This window comes from Plectropomus leopardus, chromosome 3, assembly GCF_008729295.1.
Source record: "Plectropomus leopardus isolate mb chromosome 3, YSFRI_Pleo_2.0, whole genome shotgun sequence".
NCBI classification, from domain to species: domain Eukaryota; kingdom Metazoa; phylum Chordata; class Actinopteri; order Perciformes; family Serranidae; genus Plectropomus; species Plectropomus leopardus.
The window spans coordinates 12435077-12455478 of NC_056465.1; the positions used below are offsets into that span (position 1 = coordinate 12435077).

A 20402-nucleotide genomic window follows, 5' to 3' on the forward strand; every position below is an offset into this window, starting at 1 on the left:
AGTGCACTGTGTTGACCATAAAATACCTGGCGAGGGTGAGTTGGGGTCAGTGCTCGGCAAGCGGAAGACGTAGTGGATGTAGGAGGACAAGAGGCCGTTGCGACCATGCATGTCCTGGCTAGTGTCCAAGTACTTATGAAGCCGGTTCACTATGGATGCCATGACCTCGAAGGATGCCTGACCCAGATTCACTAAACACACACAGATACACACAGAAGCAAAGTGACACATTTGCAAAAATGTTGATATGGACAAATACACACAAAGTTACAGTTTATGTGTGCACAGAAAAACCCACACAAAATAGGACATCCAAAAAAGATGAAAAGATAAACATAAATAAGATAAATATTTGGACCCCTCTTATGTCCCCCAAATATTGTTTTTACAAATACTTTTGGAATTGTTTAGATGGCTGTCTCAAAGACTATGTGAATGGTCCTTTAAACTATAAAAGTTAACATCAGAAATGTTTTTTATAACCATGACCTTTGCATGTGTTTTTAGTTCTTCTATGCAGGAGTCAGCTGCCTAAAAATCAGCATTTCTCCAGCTTAATCTTAGTTGTGGGTATTACATTTTTATTCATTCTTTTTTTTTCTTTATCTTTTTTATTTCAGACTATTTCCTTATAATAATTAAATCAAAAAACTGTCATCTTGTGTACTGTATATCACACAGACTACACATCATATGCAACACACATCATTTTAAAGAATTAAAATAAATCTTATCACTATCACCAATTCCCAAAATAAAAGCTTCCTAAAACATATTTAATGTGGCAGCCCTGTTGTCATGAGCAAATTTAGAAAAACCTTTAACCGTAACTTATATTCATCATCTCTCAATACAACATTTAAATCTACAGCTTGAAATGGCACAACTTGTACCTCATTCTACTTTTTAGTTCAGTGTAATGCAATATAATACCTATCTGCCCAGCAATGACGGGCGGCCGCACTACAAGCAACACCAGCTTGTCGAGTAGAAGGTGAAGGAATCGGACCACTGGCTCCAGTTGGGAAGAATTGAGCGCTGCAATACTGGACTTGAGCTCGGCCTCCAGATTGTTCTCCATGATACGCATGTCTCCGATCCTGACTGGGAACATGTGCTCATCCAGGGCGTGTACCAAGGCAAAGAACTTATCAAGATACTGGTCCTAGAGAGGGAGAGTGGTAGGGGTTGGGGTGCAAAGGAGAGAAAAGAGTATGAAATTTGTTGGTAAAAAAATGCAGCAAAAGGGATACAGAAAGGTATAGATAGCAAAAGAACAGAACAGAGGAGAGAGATGATAAAGATGAATGGTGAGAAAAGGGGCAAAAGGAGAAAATGCTTAAATGGAAAAAAAACCCTCAGTGTTAAAGGTAAAGAAAAGGGGGGAAGGAAGTCAACAAACAAAAGTAAGCTTGGCTCTACTGGCCTGTAAGTTGGCTCACCGAGTCGAAACCACAAAACGAACATTACTACAAGAACACGGTAGAATCCAGCAAGTCTAATCTGAGCCAGTAGCAGTGATTTATGAGAACATTAGTCCCAGTTAGGCTCCTAGGGGCCACAGTCAAGTCCTCCACACCCCGGCCGACACAGAGATGGAGTAGACCTCAGTAAATTACTGCCGAGGTGAGCTTCAGCCACTAATGAACTGGTGCTGTGGAGGAATTACCGTCTAAATGTGGAAATACTGTGTTTTTGTCTCTCTTTATATGAAATTAAAATTTCAAATGATAACTTGTGTGTAATGCCTTTGATGCTGCAGCAACTGATCTTATAATAAAACTGCTATTTTTTATTCCAGAAAGGTTATTATCCCTGCAGGTTATTTTTGTGAAACAAGGTTTTAATATCCCAACAGCATTTCCCCTCTGCTCGAATGTATGCTAACAACAGGGAAGGAGGATGAGAGGTGATGAAGGTTAATCCCTGAATTACCCAAAACACTGTCAGTAAAACTGTTACCTGTGTGTGGATTGTTGAAACAGACACCACTTCCACATTAAATACTCCTCGATGGTTGTCCACCCACTTCATCCCTGGGAGAGGAACCTAAAATGTGATAATACCTGAGTAAATCTGTGCTGCATTGGCAAAATGAACTTTTTGATGAAAATGAATGATTGGTCACTGTGCGCAGAAGACTTCCTGTCTCAAATACTTCTTCAAACGTGAATAAATGTCTTCATACTGCAAAAACTCTTGCATTCTTAAGAAAAAAACTGTCTTACATCTGGTGAGAGAACAGAGTAGGATTGTGGGGGTTTTTCCAGAGACACCGGCAGACAGAAGTGTCCCGTCCGCAGACGTCCATTCTGCAGCATGGGGATCCACTGCAGAGAGAAGGAGAAGAAATAGATCAAAGTACAGTGCAATTAGCTGTTCCCTACCAATACAGTCACAGCATATGTAGTTACTGTAGCTGTTCTCGTGACTGTTACCTACCGTGTATCCCACCGGGGTCTCCAGTGGTGTGTTCTGCTTCTGCTGACAGCTGACGTGGTAAAAGGTGAAGAGGATGTGGTGGTGGTCCGACAGGGAGGCAGGCAACTTGATCTTGATCTCATCATGAAAGTCTGGGGATCTGTTGACAGCAATTAGCAACAATAGACAAAACTGTATTGCAGGCTGCTTCATTATCAATAAATTCATAAATCAGGAAAGAAGACCACCCCAAAACAGTTTTGTTTCCATGCTACATAGATGGGTAGAGTCGTATGGCTCAGGCTACCTTCTCAATGGCATTCCACTTTATCCCTATTGTTTTAATTATATTCACACTGACTACGGGGTTTCCCTCACATTCATTTATTTGTGGCGGCCTACGGCCACGAAGACATCTGCCACCACAAATTGATTTTATATTTATGGAGCCGGGCAATTCATTAGGAGCGCTATTGCAATATATTAACTGTCCGGCTATGCATGCACCACTCTCCCAGAGCACAGAGCGTACGCGGGGCACAGACAGAGCAGCAAAATGTCAGGCACAGTTAAAGTGAAACTTAATCATTAGTTGCACTGGGTTTAAAAGTCTGTATTTACTGCCTCTATAGCAGCAACTCCTCTCATCCATCAATCTGATCTGACTAGCCCTGACTGGATTGACAGGTCAACTATCCACCCCGTGACTCCAAATCCACAAAGTGCTACTGGGGAAAAAAAACTCATGAAGAGTTTGAGCAGCGCTGCGTTCACAGTCCCGCAGAGCTGCCACCACACCTATATATTCTAATTATGTGGGAAACACTGGACTATGAATATCCTCTTGCCTGAATGCATTATATAATGAAAGCAATGGTTCACTTTAGACTGTACTTATAAGTAACAGTTCAATAGCTCTCTGTATTAAGTCTCTTCTCTGCATCAAGCCTACGAGGGTGCTCTGTTGTCAGTGCCACTTCAATACTGGTGTGCACTCTAAAAATGTTTTTGAATGAGGAACAACGCAACCATAAATATGTTAAGTGTCCTACCATTGATTTCCCAGAGAACTTTTATACAACTCTTTCTGGAAACTACTGAAAATCATTTTCCCCATGCTTTAAGATTCTGGCTAGACAGGTTTACATACTAGCTATAGACTTGCATTAGTATATTTTCATTCATGCATGTACAGATATGCAAATCAACTGGGGTCTATTTCCAAGCTGAGCCTTTTTATCATTACATATTTATATAACTTGGGAATCTTTTCTCAAGATAGAGCAGGTGTTTATAGTGGATGTCAAGTGGACTAAAAAGAAAGAAATCACATAACACATCATAACTCACTTCAGCTGTGTTCCTTTTAAACCCACAACTGGGAAACTTTGCCTGCAGGTCAGTGCCACAAAACAAACAACCCCCAACATTCTCTACAGCAGGCCCATCAACAAACACACTCGGATTGCAGTAAGCCTGGAAATTACCAAAAGTGCTTTAAGAGGTCACAGAAGGGCCCTCATTTCTTATGGGAAGAAACATTTTGTTTATAGACCAGACAAAAAATCTTCAAGGAGGAACACTACTAGGAGCAACTTTTATCACAGTGGAAAAAAAGTGATAGGCTGAACACATTAGATCAAAGGCAAGCACAAAAGTGGAAGCTTTTCAGATTACAAAACATTCTTATAATAGAAAGCCATTTTATTTCTTTGTCAGCTGATTTTCTTCATATGTTCTTTTAAGAGTTTTGACTCGAGAAATACTGCAGACTGCAACTGACCGTTACCTGTAGGCACTTCTAAAGGCTTGATTAAGCCCTGATGCAGAACTGTCCTGGTCACAATGGTACATTATTCAGAGGCTGATTAATTTCAGCCTTGAAAGTGTGACCCCCTAGGTGACAGATGACAAACCACTGGATGTCGTAAAAACACCTGATAGTGGTGATAAAATATTAGAGACCCCTCAGCTCTTATGTAGAGATGGAAGACACGTGTGCCAAGGACATCACTTGATAATATCCAGAAGGTTGACTCAAGTTATTCTTTAATGAACGCCATCAACAGTGTGTAATGGAGGTGTAATAGTAGATGTTACCCTGATGTCAAATTAAAGGAGAATATTTGTACAATTTCATTTATATACAACCAATGTCATGACAATCATTGAGACCATACGAGTACATGCATGCACAAGCATGTCAGAGTTAACATGGCATTGCAGAGAGAGGTCATAACATAATCATACTGTAATGATGATAACTACTGGAATACATGAAAATATGTTCTTGCTATTGAGCTTCAGGTCAAAATGCTTGGATTAGTGTAGTTTCTTTTCAGTGTTTCATCAATTCCCAATCACAGGTTCTCTACAGCACACTGTAGAGACTAATGTAAAGACAAAGAACTTACCTGTTATGGTACACCACAGCAGTATAGGCTTCTTTAGCAAAATCTGCACAGCTGGACTTCCCAAATATCACCTAGGGGATAAAAAAAAATTATGACCATTATGAAAACGTGTTTGCCCAGAGCATATGTGGTAGCACACAGCTGTAGAATTATGCAGTGCTGTCCCACTGCATCGCTATACAACCACAGTCTTACCAAATGCCACTGCTCTGGACCAGATTTTTCGCTTTGCCATCAAACTGTAAATGCGTACTTGCCAACACAATAACATATATATCTAAGATGGCTGATTAGACTTAGATAAATAAAAAAATATTAATTGTTTTCTTGTATCTTGTAACATCCCATCATGGCATACCGGCATTGCATTGTTTGGATCCTCTCCATTCATAAATTGCACTTTAACTGTGATGTTGCGGGCGGAGCCTTGGCGGTTAGCAAAGTTAAGACTCTGAGGGTTCACATACAGCAGATTCCTAAAAGACAGACATTTAGAAAGACACAAACACAGAAAAAAACAAGACACATTGTAGATTATGCTGTTTAGTTATACTTAGTCTTCAGTAATACACCCTTTATCCAAATGATAACATTAGTATTACAGTGTGTAAAATATATGATGGAGAGGAGCAGCAGCTTGATGGCAACAGAGTTAAAGCGATGGTCATCAAGAGGGTAACCATCATGTCAATAATTATATTTCATCCCATACTTGGTTGATTCTCCGACATTACTTCACAGCTTAGATATATTAACTTGGTGTATGTAATTGTTTTAAATGCATTTTTTTTATTAAAACTGAAAGGGTTTAGGGAATTTTAAAATTCAGATTATCATTGTGATCAATGTCAGCAAAAGTAATGGTACTGTTGTATCACAAACACTGGTTGCTACACTGTTGGGAAGGGGCAGGATGTCCTACAATAGGAAGTGCAAAGGAGCCCGGGATCAGCTGACAAACCGCAATGACGTAGTCGAGTCTGTGGGGGCCAGCCCCACAGAGACCACAGCTGGAACCACAACTGACAAGGAAGCGTGGGAATCTTTTTGGTGATTATTAGAATAATTTCCCCATACTTCCCCTTCTGTTGCCCTCCATGTAGCATGTGCTAACAATAACGGTGACACTTTTAAAGTGGGTAGTTGAATATGAACTTAAATAGACCCCAAGATGACTGTACCGTGGAAAATCTGAAATCGCCATATAAGCACAATGACAAAGTATCACTGATTGGTATGTGCATCTCATCGGATTCAACTCTGATTAATCAGTACACACAAATACGATAAAAAGCAAACTGTATTATAAACTCTACTGGTCTCCCAGTGAACTAACATCTGTACAATGAAAGTCATCTATTTTTTTGAGTCTAGAGGCTACTGTAAGGGTACAAAGTAATTGTTTGCTAAATCTCAAAATAGATCAATAATAAGTTTCTCATGAGCAGACTCTCTCCACTAAGAAGTATGCAGGCAAGAAATGATTAATAAATAGCAAGTCTATGATATTAAAAGGACAACAAAACAACTTGTATCAAAATTTGTATAAAAACTTGCTATGGCTTATTTTTCACAAATATTGCCAGCCCAAATTTTGTGGACAGTTAATTTTTTTATATTTCATCCTAAACAAGTGAATGTATGGTATGTGCATAATAGATCCGAACTTTTAGAGGTTTAGCTTGTATTTATATTGTCATAAGTGACATTATTTATTATAGGCAACACTGTTTATGATTTCACACATATTCCTCTAGATCATTATGGTTAAAAAGAATCAAGGAATAAAGTGAGAACTTTAGAAAAGCTGAATTTATGTTCAAGTGTTTAAAACAGATCCGTAAGGATAAACTTTCTCGGTCAATGCAATAAGGCACAACCGTAGAGATTTTTTTTCCCTCAATAATATTGTGTCCAGTAAATGTTATTTCTTAACTTTTAATATGTGAGTTGTTGTCATGTTTTGTAGCATAATTTGTCATGGTCATAAGACCCGGTGCAAAGTGAGACACATTTCAGCAGTATTTAAAATTTGATTTGGTTTTCAAAAAATGTGCTTAAAGATTTCAAACAGGTCTTATATGTAGTATTTTTTCAATACAATGTTTAACCTTACAGATACAATTTTGCTCAATTTTGACTTTTTTTTTTTTAATTCTTAGACCAGACAACTAGTTACAATTTAAACTTTAGTTTAAAAGCTCAGGGAAATTAGTTGTTAATAACATCCCTATTAAGTGCAACTAACTATAAACAGACAGATGAAAGACTAACTCAGCCAATCAGGTGCTATAATTGTGTCCGAACATGACTTTTATTTTCACCTTGTGGTTAACAAAGGATGGGGCGGTGGTGGAAGGGTTCCACACTGTCCAACCATGGAACAAAGGACTGACTCACAGTGTGTGTTATCAGAGCAGTCCTCTCACCCAGAGGTCAACAAACGAGGTGATCAATGCATGGAATTACAAGCATATGTCAATGATAACTGATAGTATGCAGAATTAGAATCAGTATAGCTACAGACACAGCAGTATGGACTATTAAAAAATCAGCTGACAACACTTCCACAAATCAAACAGCAGTGGACAGAGGACGTTGTGTTATTTAAACTGACTGCTGAGCTGGTTAAATGCAGATTTATCAAGTGAAATTCCACTGCAAATTTGAGCTTGGGCTGAACACGCCAGCTCTGCAAAGAAAGGCCCCAGCAGGCCATGTTAGGTTCAAACCCTCTACCCCCTTGCTGCTAAGCCACAATGCTAACCACTGTGCTGGCATGACAGACAGTGAATATCCTTACCAGCTTTATGCTGATAGAGCAAATTCCTGGCACATTCACTCAGTCCATGGCCAATTTTTTCTTTCCATAGGTCCCTTTCTTTCTGCTGTGTCCATATGAAAAAGTAGCAGTCCCTCATTAATGAGAGCTGAGGTAATCCATCCTTATAACCACAAATTACTTGAGAAAGCTCATTAGGATGACTGTGTGGTATTTTAAGGTACACTGTACCAGCCAGAGTTCCAAAAATGTTTCCATTTTAAACCACAGCCAAATATTCCAGTATGTTTTGCTATTTGTTATTATGTTATAATCTTTTCCGTTGCCATACAAAGTGACTGAGTAATGAAACTATAATTTAACAGCAATAATAAATAGTAAAACAAATCCATAAAAGTTGCAAAGAGGACATTTTCAATGTAATCATTCCTATCAGAACGAGATCCAGTTTGGGCTTGGATTTGCCAAAACATGCAATCACTGCTTGACATGGCAATTATTCTGTCCAGAGGACCTTTTTCACACTACATTACAGGAAAAACTTATTTTCTGCATGGACTGCCAAAAGTATAAATATTTATATTCCAATTAAATACAACATCAAGTCATTTCCCTGATTAGTTCCTCCTCCCTCTCTGGCTGAAGGTAGACATATTTCAACAACGTTGCTGCCTGAAACAACTTACTAAGAATTTCCCATAAAGACTGTTTTTTACGACAGAGCAACGGAAAGATCCCTTAAAAGCTGCAAGCTAATCAGAAAACAATATATCCCCCATCTCATGTCGGGTGACATTAAAAAATATCATATAAGGCATGACAAGGCAGAGCAATAAAACCAAGATGATGAGTACACACTGTCCAAACTCTCCAACATCATTCATGCCCAGAAGCTCAACCCTGGCACTGATGACAGACTCGCTCCCCTGCCTAAGAAGGAGGGATAGAAAGAGAGAGAGCAAGTGAGAGAGAGAGAGAGAGAGAGAGAGAGACGGAGAGAGAGAGAGAGAGAGAGAGAGAGAGAGAGGGCGCGCCTGGTGCTGGGCTGATTCAGCACGACACTAAATCAAACCCAAGAGCATTAATTACACACAGCATTATCAATCAGTGCAAAGTGTGTGCAGGGTTATAAGGTTTGAGATTGATCAGACTGACGATCCATCAAAAAGCTGTGATGGCCATTGTTGGCTTTCTGCTGATCAGCTAAAGCTCTGCACCACAGATGGAGAACAGGGTAGGGTGTGGTATGGAGAGGGGATTGGGGTTAAATGGGTAGTAGAGAAGGGGGGGTGGGGGGTGGGGGGGGGTGTATGTGTCATTTGCTCACTGCTGTGATTTGTTTGTTCAGGAGAGGGAGGGCTCGTGGGGGATGAGGGAGGAGGTGGGGTACAGAGCTAAAACATAGTAGGGTTTAATGATCAGCTAATCCCCCCCCTCCTCTACTGAGAGGGTAGTATATAGCACGGGGCAGCCTGCTGCTCTCACATCATTTAAACAGCAAGGAAGCCTGGGTTATAGGCGGAGGGAGAGAAAAGAGGGTTGAGTAGAGCAAAGCAGGCGCAGTGAAACACTGTGTTAGAAAATACTTCACAATCCAGGATTGGACAAAAAAGTCATGATGAAGTCATTTTGCCTGTTGCTGCTGCTTGCTAGTTTTGCTGCTTCGGTCCCTGTGGAGTCCTCAGAGTACACCACCCTGCCCTCCCAGGGCCTTGCCTTAGCACCAAACCCAACCGAGGCAAAGTCGCGCTTTGCCATGCTGGATGATGTTCGTCTCCTCGCCAACGGCCTCCTTCAGCTAGGCCAGAGTTTAAGGGAGTTTGTCCAGAAGACCAAGGGCCAAATCAATGACATCTTCCAGAAGTTGAACATTTTCGACCGCTCATTCTACCAGCTCTCAGTGGTCACGTCTGAGATCAAGGAGGAAGAGGAAGAGCTGAAGAAGACCACAAATTTCTTGAAGGCCAACAATGAGGAGATCAGGAACCTGTCACTGGAAATCAACTCTAAGATCAACGGCATCCTTCAGGAGCGCATGCAGCTCCAGACTAAGGTGGGGAGCCTTGAGGAGCGGCTGAAGGGACTGTCAGAGAGCATTATCCCTGCTGATCAGCTCAGTGAAATCACAACGCTCAAGGTAGGCAGCTAAAAACAGTTTAAGCAATTTCTCTTAATTCCATACACAAGTTTGCATCAGTTAGTGAATGAAATGTGCACATCAATAGAAGTGAAGAGTGAGCAAATTAAAACTGCCCCAAAAGTTTACCTCAAATTGAGTCAACAATGGAGCTGCAGTTGTTGAACAAACTGCCATTTAAATCATCTCTGCACATTGCTCAGAGCATGCAGCAGACCCTAGGTGAGCCTATATGGTATCATATATCTTCATATGCTGATGATCTACCTCTGTATCAAGGTAATGCTTATTATCAATTTGTAGTTAATATCTGTTGCATTATTGTTTCTCCATTTAGATGTTGTAAGAATACAGAATGTGTAACATATGAGCTATATAATTGGGGAAATAATTACTCGAGGAAGTAACTTGAACCATTAAAAATTTTTTGTATGTTGTTTGACATGACTAATGGTATCTCAGTTTCCACTTTGTTACTGATAAAATTAACAATTCTACATATACTAAAGAGGTAAAAAATACACAAGAAACTATACACAAGAAACTGATATTTAACCCGTAGTTAATTTGATTCAGGTGACTCAAAAGCTTCTCTAAAAACTGCTATTTGTTCATTATACTACTATGTGTGTTATATTTTACAATGTATTATTTATGGCATTTTCAGGAAGTGATTGAATCTCAAGAGAAAACAATCACCAATCTGCTGAAAGCCGTGAAGGAGCAGCACGATCAGCTTGACAACCAGAAAACCAAGATCAAAAACCTGGAGGAAAAGGTAGGCACCTGTTCAGCAGGGTTTCACTACATCTTGTCTAACATCTATCTGTATGAACCTAGTTTGGTCCACAGATCCACCCATGCAAATTCTGCTTTATGTGGAAAAGAAACAGAAATATGGGGAGGGAAACTGCTTCTTTTCCAGGGTTGACAACATAATTTACTATCTCAGATTGATTTTCATTCTCTTGCAGCTAAGCTATGACAGCTTTCAAGATACACTCGATAAGCCAGTGGATTCAGACCCTGCAGCTGCTATTATGTTTGAATATCTGACAGGAAACTTAACTGACCTGGATGCAAATGGTAAAGTTATTTCAAACAGACTATTAGCTATTATAAAACATTGGCATACATACGTAATAACTCAAAACAAAAGAAGAATTCAAAGGCTTTCAATGCAATGATTTTCTTAATTGTGTTTCAGACCTTCCCAGGGACTGCAGTGAGTTATTTAATAAAGGAGAGGCAAACAGTGGAATCTATGTCATCAAGCCAAACCAGTCTGAGCCATTCAATGTTTACTGTGAAATGAATTCAGGTGGGTGAGACTACAACAATCAGAGTGCTAAGTGAGGGCAGGAAAATACTGTTTCAGTTGCAATGACATTTATAAGATGAGGTATATGCATTTATGCACATTTCCAATAAAGGAACAAAAAACAAAAGGTTATCAAGCTAGATAGCCTCAGGAGCAGGTTATCCAAAGGGCAGACGTCGGGGGGAAAATCCCCTTCACGTTATCTATGATAAAAAGGCTTCCTGACCCTTGTGTAAACTTTTGTGTGGCTTGTTCAACAGTAACATGACTTGAAATGTATTTCTTATCTGTTCTTTAGATGGGGGTTCAACTGTCATCCAGCGTAGGGTTGATGATGCAGTGGATTTTGACCAGACCTGGGACAAGTATGAGGAAGGCTTTGGAAATCTGGAAAGTGAGTACTTTTTTGTTATCTTTGCCTTTAATTCAAAATATGCCACTTTTAAGGTTTGCCAAAACTAAAAGCATTTTTAAAGGCTTTTTTCTTATCTGTAAAAAAATACACATTAGTTAATAACCGTTTAAAGTGGTGTTTAAAAATATATATGGTTGGTAATGTACTTTCTAAAAATGTGATTTATTAACAGAAAAATAAAAAGCATCGGAAGATAACACTAGAGCACTGGACCTTTTACAGTGAATGCCACCCTAACCCTTTTTTGGAGGGTTGGGAAAAGCACAGCAAGTACTAGCTCTCTAAAGAAAAAGTATTTGTTACGAATCAGCCCTGAACTGACAAAGTGACATCCTGTATTGCCTGAGTACACAGAAAGGTTTGGCAGTTTTCCTTGCAGCACTTACAGGCTCAGACAGCCGCTCATAGGTGCAGTCATGACAGCTTCCAAAGTAATGGCGCCTGCAGCCATGAATTATAGTTGCCACCACCACCTACCTAATGATTATACCTTACAGTTTGGTGCAGCAATCCACGGCAGGCCAAAGGAAACAAGCATATAGACATGCATGTCTTGTTGTGTGAGGAAAATTATTAATACTATCCTAATATTAATACCTTTTTGAAATGAATTATAAACTTTTGTTTTTTATACAATTAGTTCTAGACACCAGAAGGTTGTCAATTCTTCCCTGTAACACAAACAGTTTTTCATACCTTTGGAGATTCCCCGCTAACAGACAAAAAAGTTTGTTTTTTGTTGCACAAGAGATATCCTAACAATGTAAAAATATGTGACGATGTGATGTATTATGCAGAGAGCTTCTGGCTAGGCTTAAAGAAGATCCACAGCTTTACTCAGCAGGGAGCTTACATCCTGCGTATTGATTTGGAGGACTGGAAGGATGGAAAGCACTGGGTCGAGTACTGCTTCTCACTAGAGGGTCCCTCCGAGGCCTACACCCTTCATGTCAGCCACTTATCTGGTGACCTGCCTGATACCCTGGCCAACAGCACTGGCATAAGATTCTCCACAAAAGACAGAAATTATGGGAACCATCAAAACTCCAACTGTGCTCGCAGTTGCACAGGTAAACCGTTTCTCAAGATGATTCAGCAATAATTGTGTACAAAATTTTGTTAAGACCACCTTGTAGAGACCAAATTATGTTAATATAACTTGTGTATCTTGTCCTGACACATTGGCAGGTGGTTGGTGGTTCAATGCTTGTGGAGAGACCAATCTCAATGGAAGGTATTTGTGGTTAAGAGCAAAGGGACGCTCTATGAGAAGAAAGGGCATTCACTGGAAGCCTGGCACAGGGCCCTCATATTCCCTCAAGATGACCAAGATCACCCTGCGACCAGCCCTGACTTCTGAAAGCTTCAACTGAACACGACAAGTCATTACTTTTCTTATAACACTAGGTCATTTCTCACAAACACTCATAATATCTAAATGTATAGCTGAAAAGGAGAGGATGAAGTAACACAGAAAGTTTCGTACTTTATATGCACATGAAAGTTGATTGCTTCCTTACAGCATTTTGTCAGAGGCTAGTGCTGACCGACAGATAACAGACCAAAAATGTCACTAATGCTGAACTGTCGCAATGATGCAACAATGCCACACAGGTCATTAACCCACTGGGTCAATGGGTCCAGCAAGGACAGTAGAATCGTCATTATGCAACATCAGCAATCACTTACAAAATGGACATATTGATCCACATCATCAACCCGATTATGTGAAACTGTTGCATGTTCCCAGGAGCTACAGGCACAAATACCAACATGTTATTACATAAAGCATGCAAATTATGTAAGTCAGAGTTCAAGAGAAACACTGCATCTCTGACATCTCAAAAAGTGTCAATACTGGGACTCTTGTCATGTTTTTCCTGGTATGTCACTCTTCTCTATTCTTAGTTTCATGGAATACTATCTTTAAAGTGGGGGCAATATCAGCAGTCAAACACAGTACAAAAAAAACTGATACAAAGCTCTGGCAGCACACTGATGAAGTTTTTCCCTTTTGTTTGTTCTATTTTTTTTACTCTGTAAAGTATTTAAACCATGTTCATGCTATCTGATTTATGCTGGTATTGTTAGAAAAAAGGAATTTCTGTATATTTCCTATGTTATTGAGTCATATTGACTCTTTTCCTTTGTTACAATATAACTAACCTCAGTGTAAATATGCAACATACTAACACATCACCCTGACAGTAGCTATGTGCTCTGACAAATCATATTTATGATGCCAAATAAAAATCTTGACCAAATGACTAGCATTTCCACAGTGTGTCGACCTATAACTTTATATTGAACCAAATTAAATTTAGAAGAACAAAAACAAATGCTAATAAATCAATTTGATTGAAGCTTCAAATACTTCCGCAGTAATCAACGTCCAAGTCAGTATTTCAATGCTGTTTATGTAGCATTCAAACTTAGTGATAGTTTTGTAACTCTGACCTTACTCGTACCTAATGTCAGTCACCAGTAGTACAGTACCACTAAAACTTGGATAGTTTGACCACAAAAGACAGACATATAACAATGGACTGAAACTGTTTCAAAAATTTGCAAAGATAACCCCCAAAAAATTAAGCGCCAGAAATGCTAAAGGAAACGGGCATGGCACAAATCTCCAACCAGCTTTGCAAATCACTGAAAAACTGTAAAAACAGCTTTCTCATTTTGCAAAGTATTATTTCTCCTACCTATTATAACTAATGTTACTGCAAAATGCATACTAAAAAAGGCTGACTTATGTCCTCATCTCTCACTACCTCTCTCACTGTAGATATTTCTCCAAGAAGTGTTGATATCCAAAACCTTATATTCAGCTCTAGATTTTTTTAAAAACCTAAGTATTACAAGTAAGATGAAGTACAATCATCACAGTCAGTAAGACAGTATTCATTCACAACTTAAAAGTAATTACTAAAACAATATAGTAATTCACAACTGAAAGAATGTTCCCTATTAATGTGCTTTGCTTCTATATGTCCATAATCTGCAAATATACCATAATATACTTTATGTGGTAGTTCAAAGTAAGAAAAATAAAACAATGCATCAAGTTTCCATTTCAGGGCCTGTACCCTTCTGCTTAAATTTTTTAAAAGGGGTTTGATCACCTGGTAGCACTGTTTAGGTTCAACGATCTCATGGACATGAAGCTGACATATATTTATACTTAAAAGAAAAAGTAGTAATTGAGGAGAATATTAAAAAACAAGGTTTATGGAAAACGTGTGATCAAAAACAACTTGCAATAAAATGACTGAGAAATAAAATAGCATTTGCAATAAAGTCTGAAACTTTATGATTTCCTTTTCCCCAATTATGCTGGCTCATAATTAGGTCTGACATTAGTTAATCTACAATAGGAAGGCCCATGGTTATCTGCAGACAAACAAAGGCCTGCGATAGCGAGGTCATGTCAGCAGCAATGTCTGCTAAGACCATCTCTCACAGTAACCTTGACAGAAATAGCACTTGTTCAAATGGAATATGTCCACAGTACAGCAGCATGTACCATGAGGTGAACATTAATAAAACACAGTGTCGGTCATCATTGAGCAAAGCCTGAATTTAGGTGTTGTCAGAACTGAAGGCTGAAGATGTTTTTAGGCTTTGATCGAGGTTGTTATCCTTTCTGACTAAAATTTGCCAATATTCATCTGTAATTTCTGACCAGTAATCAATGTAACTCTTTCTCAAAAAAAAAAGCTGCTAGTAGTAATATCTCTCCGTAATCAAACTAAATACTTTCCTGCTATCGAAATGTAATATTTGCACAGATGTCAATTCACATGTAAGCCAATGAAGCCATACAAGAAAGCTTTATCTTAACAAATAAATATACCCTCCAGACAAAACTGGCAAAACTGAAAAATAAGAAACAGAAGCTCAGTTTTTCTTTACCTGTATGTAGTGTTTGGCACATAGACGTCCCTGGCAGGGAACTCCAGGATTTCCCTGGTGGGGCGTACCCTGCTGTCTGGGTAAGGTTTGACCTGCAGAAGGTCAGGGGTCAAGCAATAGTGAGGGTTCTCTGGAGCAGGAGAAATGTCCAACTTCAACTGGGCTGTGGTGACAATCACGCAGGACAGAATGGGAAGAGAGTGGGTGTACAGGAAGGTAGAAAAAGAGAAAAAGAGATGGATTCATTTTTCAGATTTGGAAATTCCAAGCAATTCAAGGGAATCATAATGCCAATTACAATGAGCGTCAGGTTTACAATTACCAATGGGATTAAGGAATCAAAAACGACTGTTTATACCTGTGATGGGTCTGAGTCTCCTCAGCACTGAAGAAGGCCTTCTCATGTCAGCTAGGAACTTATACAGGTCCTCATCACTCAGTCTGTCACCCTCCTAAAACACACAGGTGCAGACTATAAAAATCCAATGCAATGATAAGCTTGAGGACATATCCCTCTGTTTGCATACATTTCAAAAATGCATAAAATTCGTATATATCAGACTTGTATGTGTGTGTATAGTGTATGTGGTTGTGGAGACCTGTTTGAAGAAGTTGGTGATGGTTAGTGTTGCTGGTCTGAAGCCTGTCAGACTGCATGACTCATCTCCACTTGTGGTCCTCTCCAGGGAACGCCTTCCCATGATGCTTGAGTTCCTCCGCTCTGACCATGAGCCTTTCCTCTCTGCATGCAGAGAGCAAAATAAATAGCATTTTAAAATCTTCAATTTTGTATATTGAGAGCTTTCTCTTCTTGGGGATGCTATAACAGCCTCAAGCTTAATCCCATATTTCTGCCCCATCTGACAGAGAACATTCATTTCTTTGATCTGCCTAGCAACAAAAAGGCAGCCTCCATAGTCAGTATCAAAGATACCTTGCGAGGTTAAAGGTTAGACAAATACCAAAGGTCAGCCTCAAAAATAACACACGAAGGATCAATATGGCTCGATGTTTTGTTTGGGTGTTTTGCTCTCTGTTTGAATTTGCCTTTCTTACTATTTGTAGTTGGAAAGTTGTTTTTAGATAAAGATTATAGACTGTGGTAATGTATTGACAAGCCCATGCGCTTCATGTGTGACTGCCAGGTCTCTGTTGAAGCCTCTGGCCCCTGATAACTACATGTGACATTGAGGTTGTGGGTGGGCAGAAGTATAAAAACATTAACCAAGGTTACTTTTCTCTATACTGTGACTCTGACTTGATACTAGGATACTGTATGTTTACAGTTAAATCCAAAAGGTTGTGTTAAAAGAGAATTTCAGACCTGAGAGGCTCATCTCCAGCTCAGTATCTCTTTCAAGACTGCCGGCACTGTTAACAATGTTCATCAGGTGGATGGCGGTCCAGGCAAAGGGCATGCGGTAGCGGCCAAGACGCTGGCAGAACTGTTCAGACTGGCTGCGAAGCTTCTCCAGCTTCTCTTTATTCTACAACAAAAATACATGTTTACTTAAGTTAGTTATATCTGTGATTTATGACAGAAAAACAGCTTGCAAAATACAAAGTTTACTTATTCATTCACTAACTCATAAATATTTAGGTGCAATATTTAGGTTATAAAATGGGCAGTATTGCCAGCAACAAGGATGTAGCTAAAAAGAACACATTTATTATCTGTATTAGTATTAATTATTATATAATACACCTGGGAAAAGCCTCCCTGGTGCCATTGCTCATGTAAATCACACAGATCATACCTTGGCAGCATCTGACTCTTTGAAGACCATGTAGGGCTCAGCACATTCACCAATATCACCTTGCTGCAGTACCTTTTCCAGCTGCAGATAAAGCGTGTACATTCAGTTACCATTCTCACTCACAGCAATAAAGTGATCATTCAGAACAAAGACTGACCATCAAATATGAGCTGATTGTATTTAAATCACTGTACCAGCCACATGTAAGACAACAGTGTTGTCAGTTTTTTTGCTAGGTAAGAGAACTGGTATAATACTGACTCCTACAGAGAGTATTGCATTATGAGCTGTTTGTTGCTTTAATGTTATTAGGCTAGTGAGTTCCTTCAATTTCAATTACAGTGTCTCTATCAGGGTTAAGTCTACAGGAGTATCTACTGTTGCATGTAATGTGTCGAGTGTGTTACTGTCACTTTTAAAAGAGGAAAGGCCTCGAGGATAAGGACTCTCTTCTTCTTGGACAGATAGTATCCTTCTAGCCAGTAGTGTTGTTTCAATACATTTAACAATTGATATAACACCATGAAAAATGTTGATATTCAATATCATTTTGATTAATACAGGGAAAATTGACATTAAGGCCATTAAAGTTACATTTTTTGATTTTATTTTATTTTATTTTTTAAAAAAAGATTATTTTTTGGGCTTTTTATTGCCTTTAATGGACAGGACAGTTTGAGAGTGAAATGGGGAGGGGGGTTCGTGACTTGCAGCAAAGGGCCGCGGCCAGAGTTGAACCCGTAGCCGCTGTGGCAAGGAACCAACCCCTGCACATGGGGCGCCGTTCTATCCACTGAGCCACCAGGCGCCTCTTAAAAAAATGTAATAAAAGATAAATATAACAAGGCTATAACATTTCAAGAGTCTTTCTCTGCTTTTCTGGTTAGTAGCAGGGAACAGCAGAATGATTGTAGTAAACGCTGACAATAAGAGAGAGGGAGGAGGCGCAGCTGGTACCAGTGTATCGAAACTTCTCAAATACTCAGTATCGCTACATATTGATGAATTCATACTTTTGATAGCACTAGTAGCCAGTATTTTGTATCTCCAAAAACCCTTTTCCTAAAAACAGACAAGACATAGGAAATTGTATTATAACTGTCTGACCTTGATGACGAGGAAGACATCCTGGGATGGGTAGGTGATGGAGAATATGGCTGAGCGTGCCAGTGTGGAGATGGCTGCAGTCTGAATGTGTGGACGAAGCATCCCCTTCGTCTGCTCAGAGTTCAGGTCAAAGAAAAAGTTCTCGGATATCTAAGGGACACATCCAAAAGAAACACAGGTGACATAACCGTAACATACATGTTAAATGTAATACGATGACTACGCCCTGACACCAACAAGCTTTCAATTAGAATTTTTGAGTAAATGGTTGTGCTACTGCAACCTGATTTCCTGCTCGTGGAAGCTGACAAACATGAGAACATTTCAGTGACAAACGGCCCACTTGTAAAAGCAATGGAGCTCTTGTGCAGAGCAATATATATAAGAGATCTACTTATCAAGGCAACTGCTACCCTCTAGTGTTTGTCAGCTAAAGGGACGTGGAAAAGAACAGCGCTGGATAGTCTTCTTCCAATAGATACATGGTTCCACTGTATGATTTAACTGCATTCCCACAAGCATAACAGGGCTACAACATAAAATTTTATTGTCCACTCATCAAATTCGTTTTGGCCTCTGAACAATTTTAATGGCTTGCAGAAGTGACCCAACAACTCAGGGCTGAGGAGGCACTGAGGAAAGCATAACAGCTTACCTTTTTCTTTTCCTTGACATCGTATAAGGCCAAACTAGCAAATATCGGTTCAATTTCGATCTCGAACCTTCAAGTGGAGAGAAAAAGGAGTGGGTCAGCAGAAAGAAGCAGTTAAATAAAAGCACTAAAAGGTTTTTTTTCCTTGAAAAAGGCTGTCCACCACTTACTTCAAGGACAAGCATTTGACGAGTAGCCTCTGGCCAAAGTGTTCTTTGGGTACTTCAGGCACACAGTGGCGCTCAATGGGCTCCTCCTAAACATTCACGGAGAATACCACATACAAAAATCAGTATAAAATTTTAAAAAACGACTGAATGCCTATGCTTTGATGAAAAACACTTAATTCACACAAATGTATTCGTTACAAAGAAAATTACTGACATCCTGGGACTAGTTTTAAAACCAAAAGATTGAGTTAATTGGCTCAGTTGGACGGAGTAACCTGCATAAATGTTACTAAAACTTACAGAATTTACATAAAAATGTAATGGTGACAAGCAGAAAAGGGTTCCATTTTAGATAAAGGGATAAACATTACCTCATCAAGTGCGGGGTGCAGAGCAAAGAGTTCACGGTGGCGGTTGGCCTTGCGATGCTCTTCATTGTGCCTGTCAATCTCCTCATTGGGGGCACGGTCAAGGAGGTGAGGGAGGAGGGCGTCAGGAAGGGAGTTCTTCAAGTCAAAGATGCTGCAGGCCCAGCTGCCGCGTGGAGTGTCGTCTATAGACATTGACCGCCGCTTCAGGTCATCCTGCCGGACAAAAAACACAAACATGAGTGTCACTGGAGCAATGGAGCAAGCATGTGACCAATTTGAAATTTTGAAGAGGATTTAATACCTGGTCGTCCTGGTAGCTGCTGCTGTCTGGCATCTCATCAGCCTCAAACACTTGTTTGGGCAGGCCTTTCTGACGCTCCTTCTGCTTGTCCAGAGTGTTGGGGTTAAAGCCTGTACCAAGCTTATGGTATCTGAGGGAAAAGCATTCATTTACCTTACATTAATGCACTACATAGTGAGAATACTTTACGGATATAATCCTAGTTTTAGAGAGTGAAATTTTGAAATTGAGTGATAAAAAATCATGAAAATTCCACACAGTGGAGCCTTACTTTCTGTTGACGATGGCCCAGTCTTCTGTGTAGGATCTGACACAGTCTCTGACATGAGCATCAGTGTCCCTGCCGCCAGACAGACTCAATCAATCAAACAAGCTTTACTTAATAGCAAGAGTCAGACTTTAAATGCATTAGTCTAAAGTGAATAAAGATGACAGGCTACCAGACTGATGTCATTTAGTCTTTCTGGTACATCAGACAGTGAAGTACACTTGCAGAGTTTGTGCCACCTCTTCTGACATACCAAGAGCCAGAGCTAAGTAATGACATCAACCCACAGATCTTTCATCTTTAAACATGTGGCGCAGTGTGTATACTATGCAGCACTACCTTTAAAAACACCTGCCTTTCTCTGAAGTCAC

General features: G+C 39.6%; 2 protein-coding genes across 18 annotated transcripts in view; one reads left to right on the plus strand and one right to left on the minus strand.

Moving 5' to 3' along the window:
• Positions 1-20402, minus strand: part of dock7 (dedicator of cytokinesis 7) — a 56656-nt gene that overhangs the window by 28462 nt on the left and 7792 nt on the right. For all 17 annotated transcript variants that reach the window (XM_042514664.1, XM_042514637.1, XM_042514617.1 and 14 more), the window contains exons 4-21: positions 20035-20103; positions 19764-19893; positions 19463-19675; positions 19092-19177; positions 18925-18991; positions 18270-18419; positions 17163-17243; positions 16730-16892; positions 16005-16147; positions 15764-15857; positions 15406-15568; positions 5194-5311; positions 4836-4906; positions 2443-2581; positions 2229-2330; positions 1963-2049; positions 934-1165; positions 27-191 (exon numbers count right to left, since the gene is read on the minus strand). In XM_042514664.1, the coding sequence (XP_042370598.1) occupies positions 27-191; positions 934-1165; positions 1963-2049; positions 2229-2330; positions 2443-2581; positions 4836-4906; positions 5194-5311; positions 15406-15568; positions 15764-15857; positions 16005-16147; positions 16730-16892; positions 17163-17243; positions 18270-18419; positions 18925-18991; positions 19092-19177; positions 19463-19675; positions 19764-19893; positions 20035-20103 (2273 nt within the window). The remainder of the gene's footprint in view (positions 1-26; positions 192-933; positions 1166-1962; positions 2050-2228; positions 2331-2442; positions 2582-4835; positions 4907-5193; positions 5312-15405; positions 15569-15763; positions 15858-16004; positions 16148-16729; positions 16893-17162; positions 17244-18269; positions 18420-18924; positions 18992-19091; positions 19178-19462; positions 19676-19763; positions 19894-20034; positions 20104-20402) is intronic.
• On the plus strand, positions 9124-13754 carry angptl3 (angiopoietin-like 3). Its single transcript, XM_042514687.1, has 7 exons — positions 9124-9754; positions 10422-10532; positions 10729-10840; positions 10962-11075; positions 11374-11469; positions 12288-12560; positions 12679-13754. Exons 1-7 carry the CDS (start codon positions 9233-9235, stop codon positions 12861-12863), a joined length of 1413 nt encoding a protein of 470 aa, XP_042370621.1. The 5' UTR covers positions 9124-9232; the 3' UTR covers positions 12864-13754.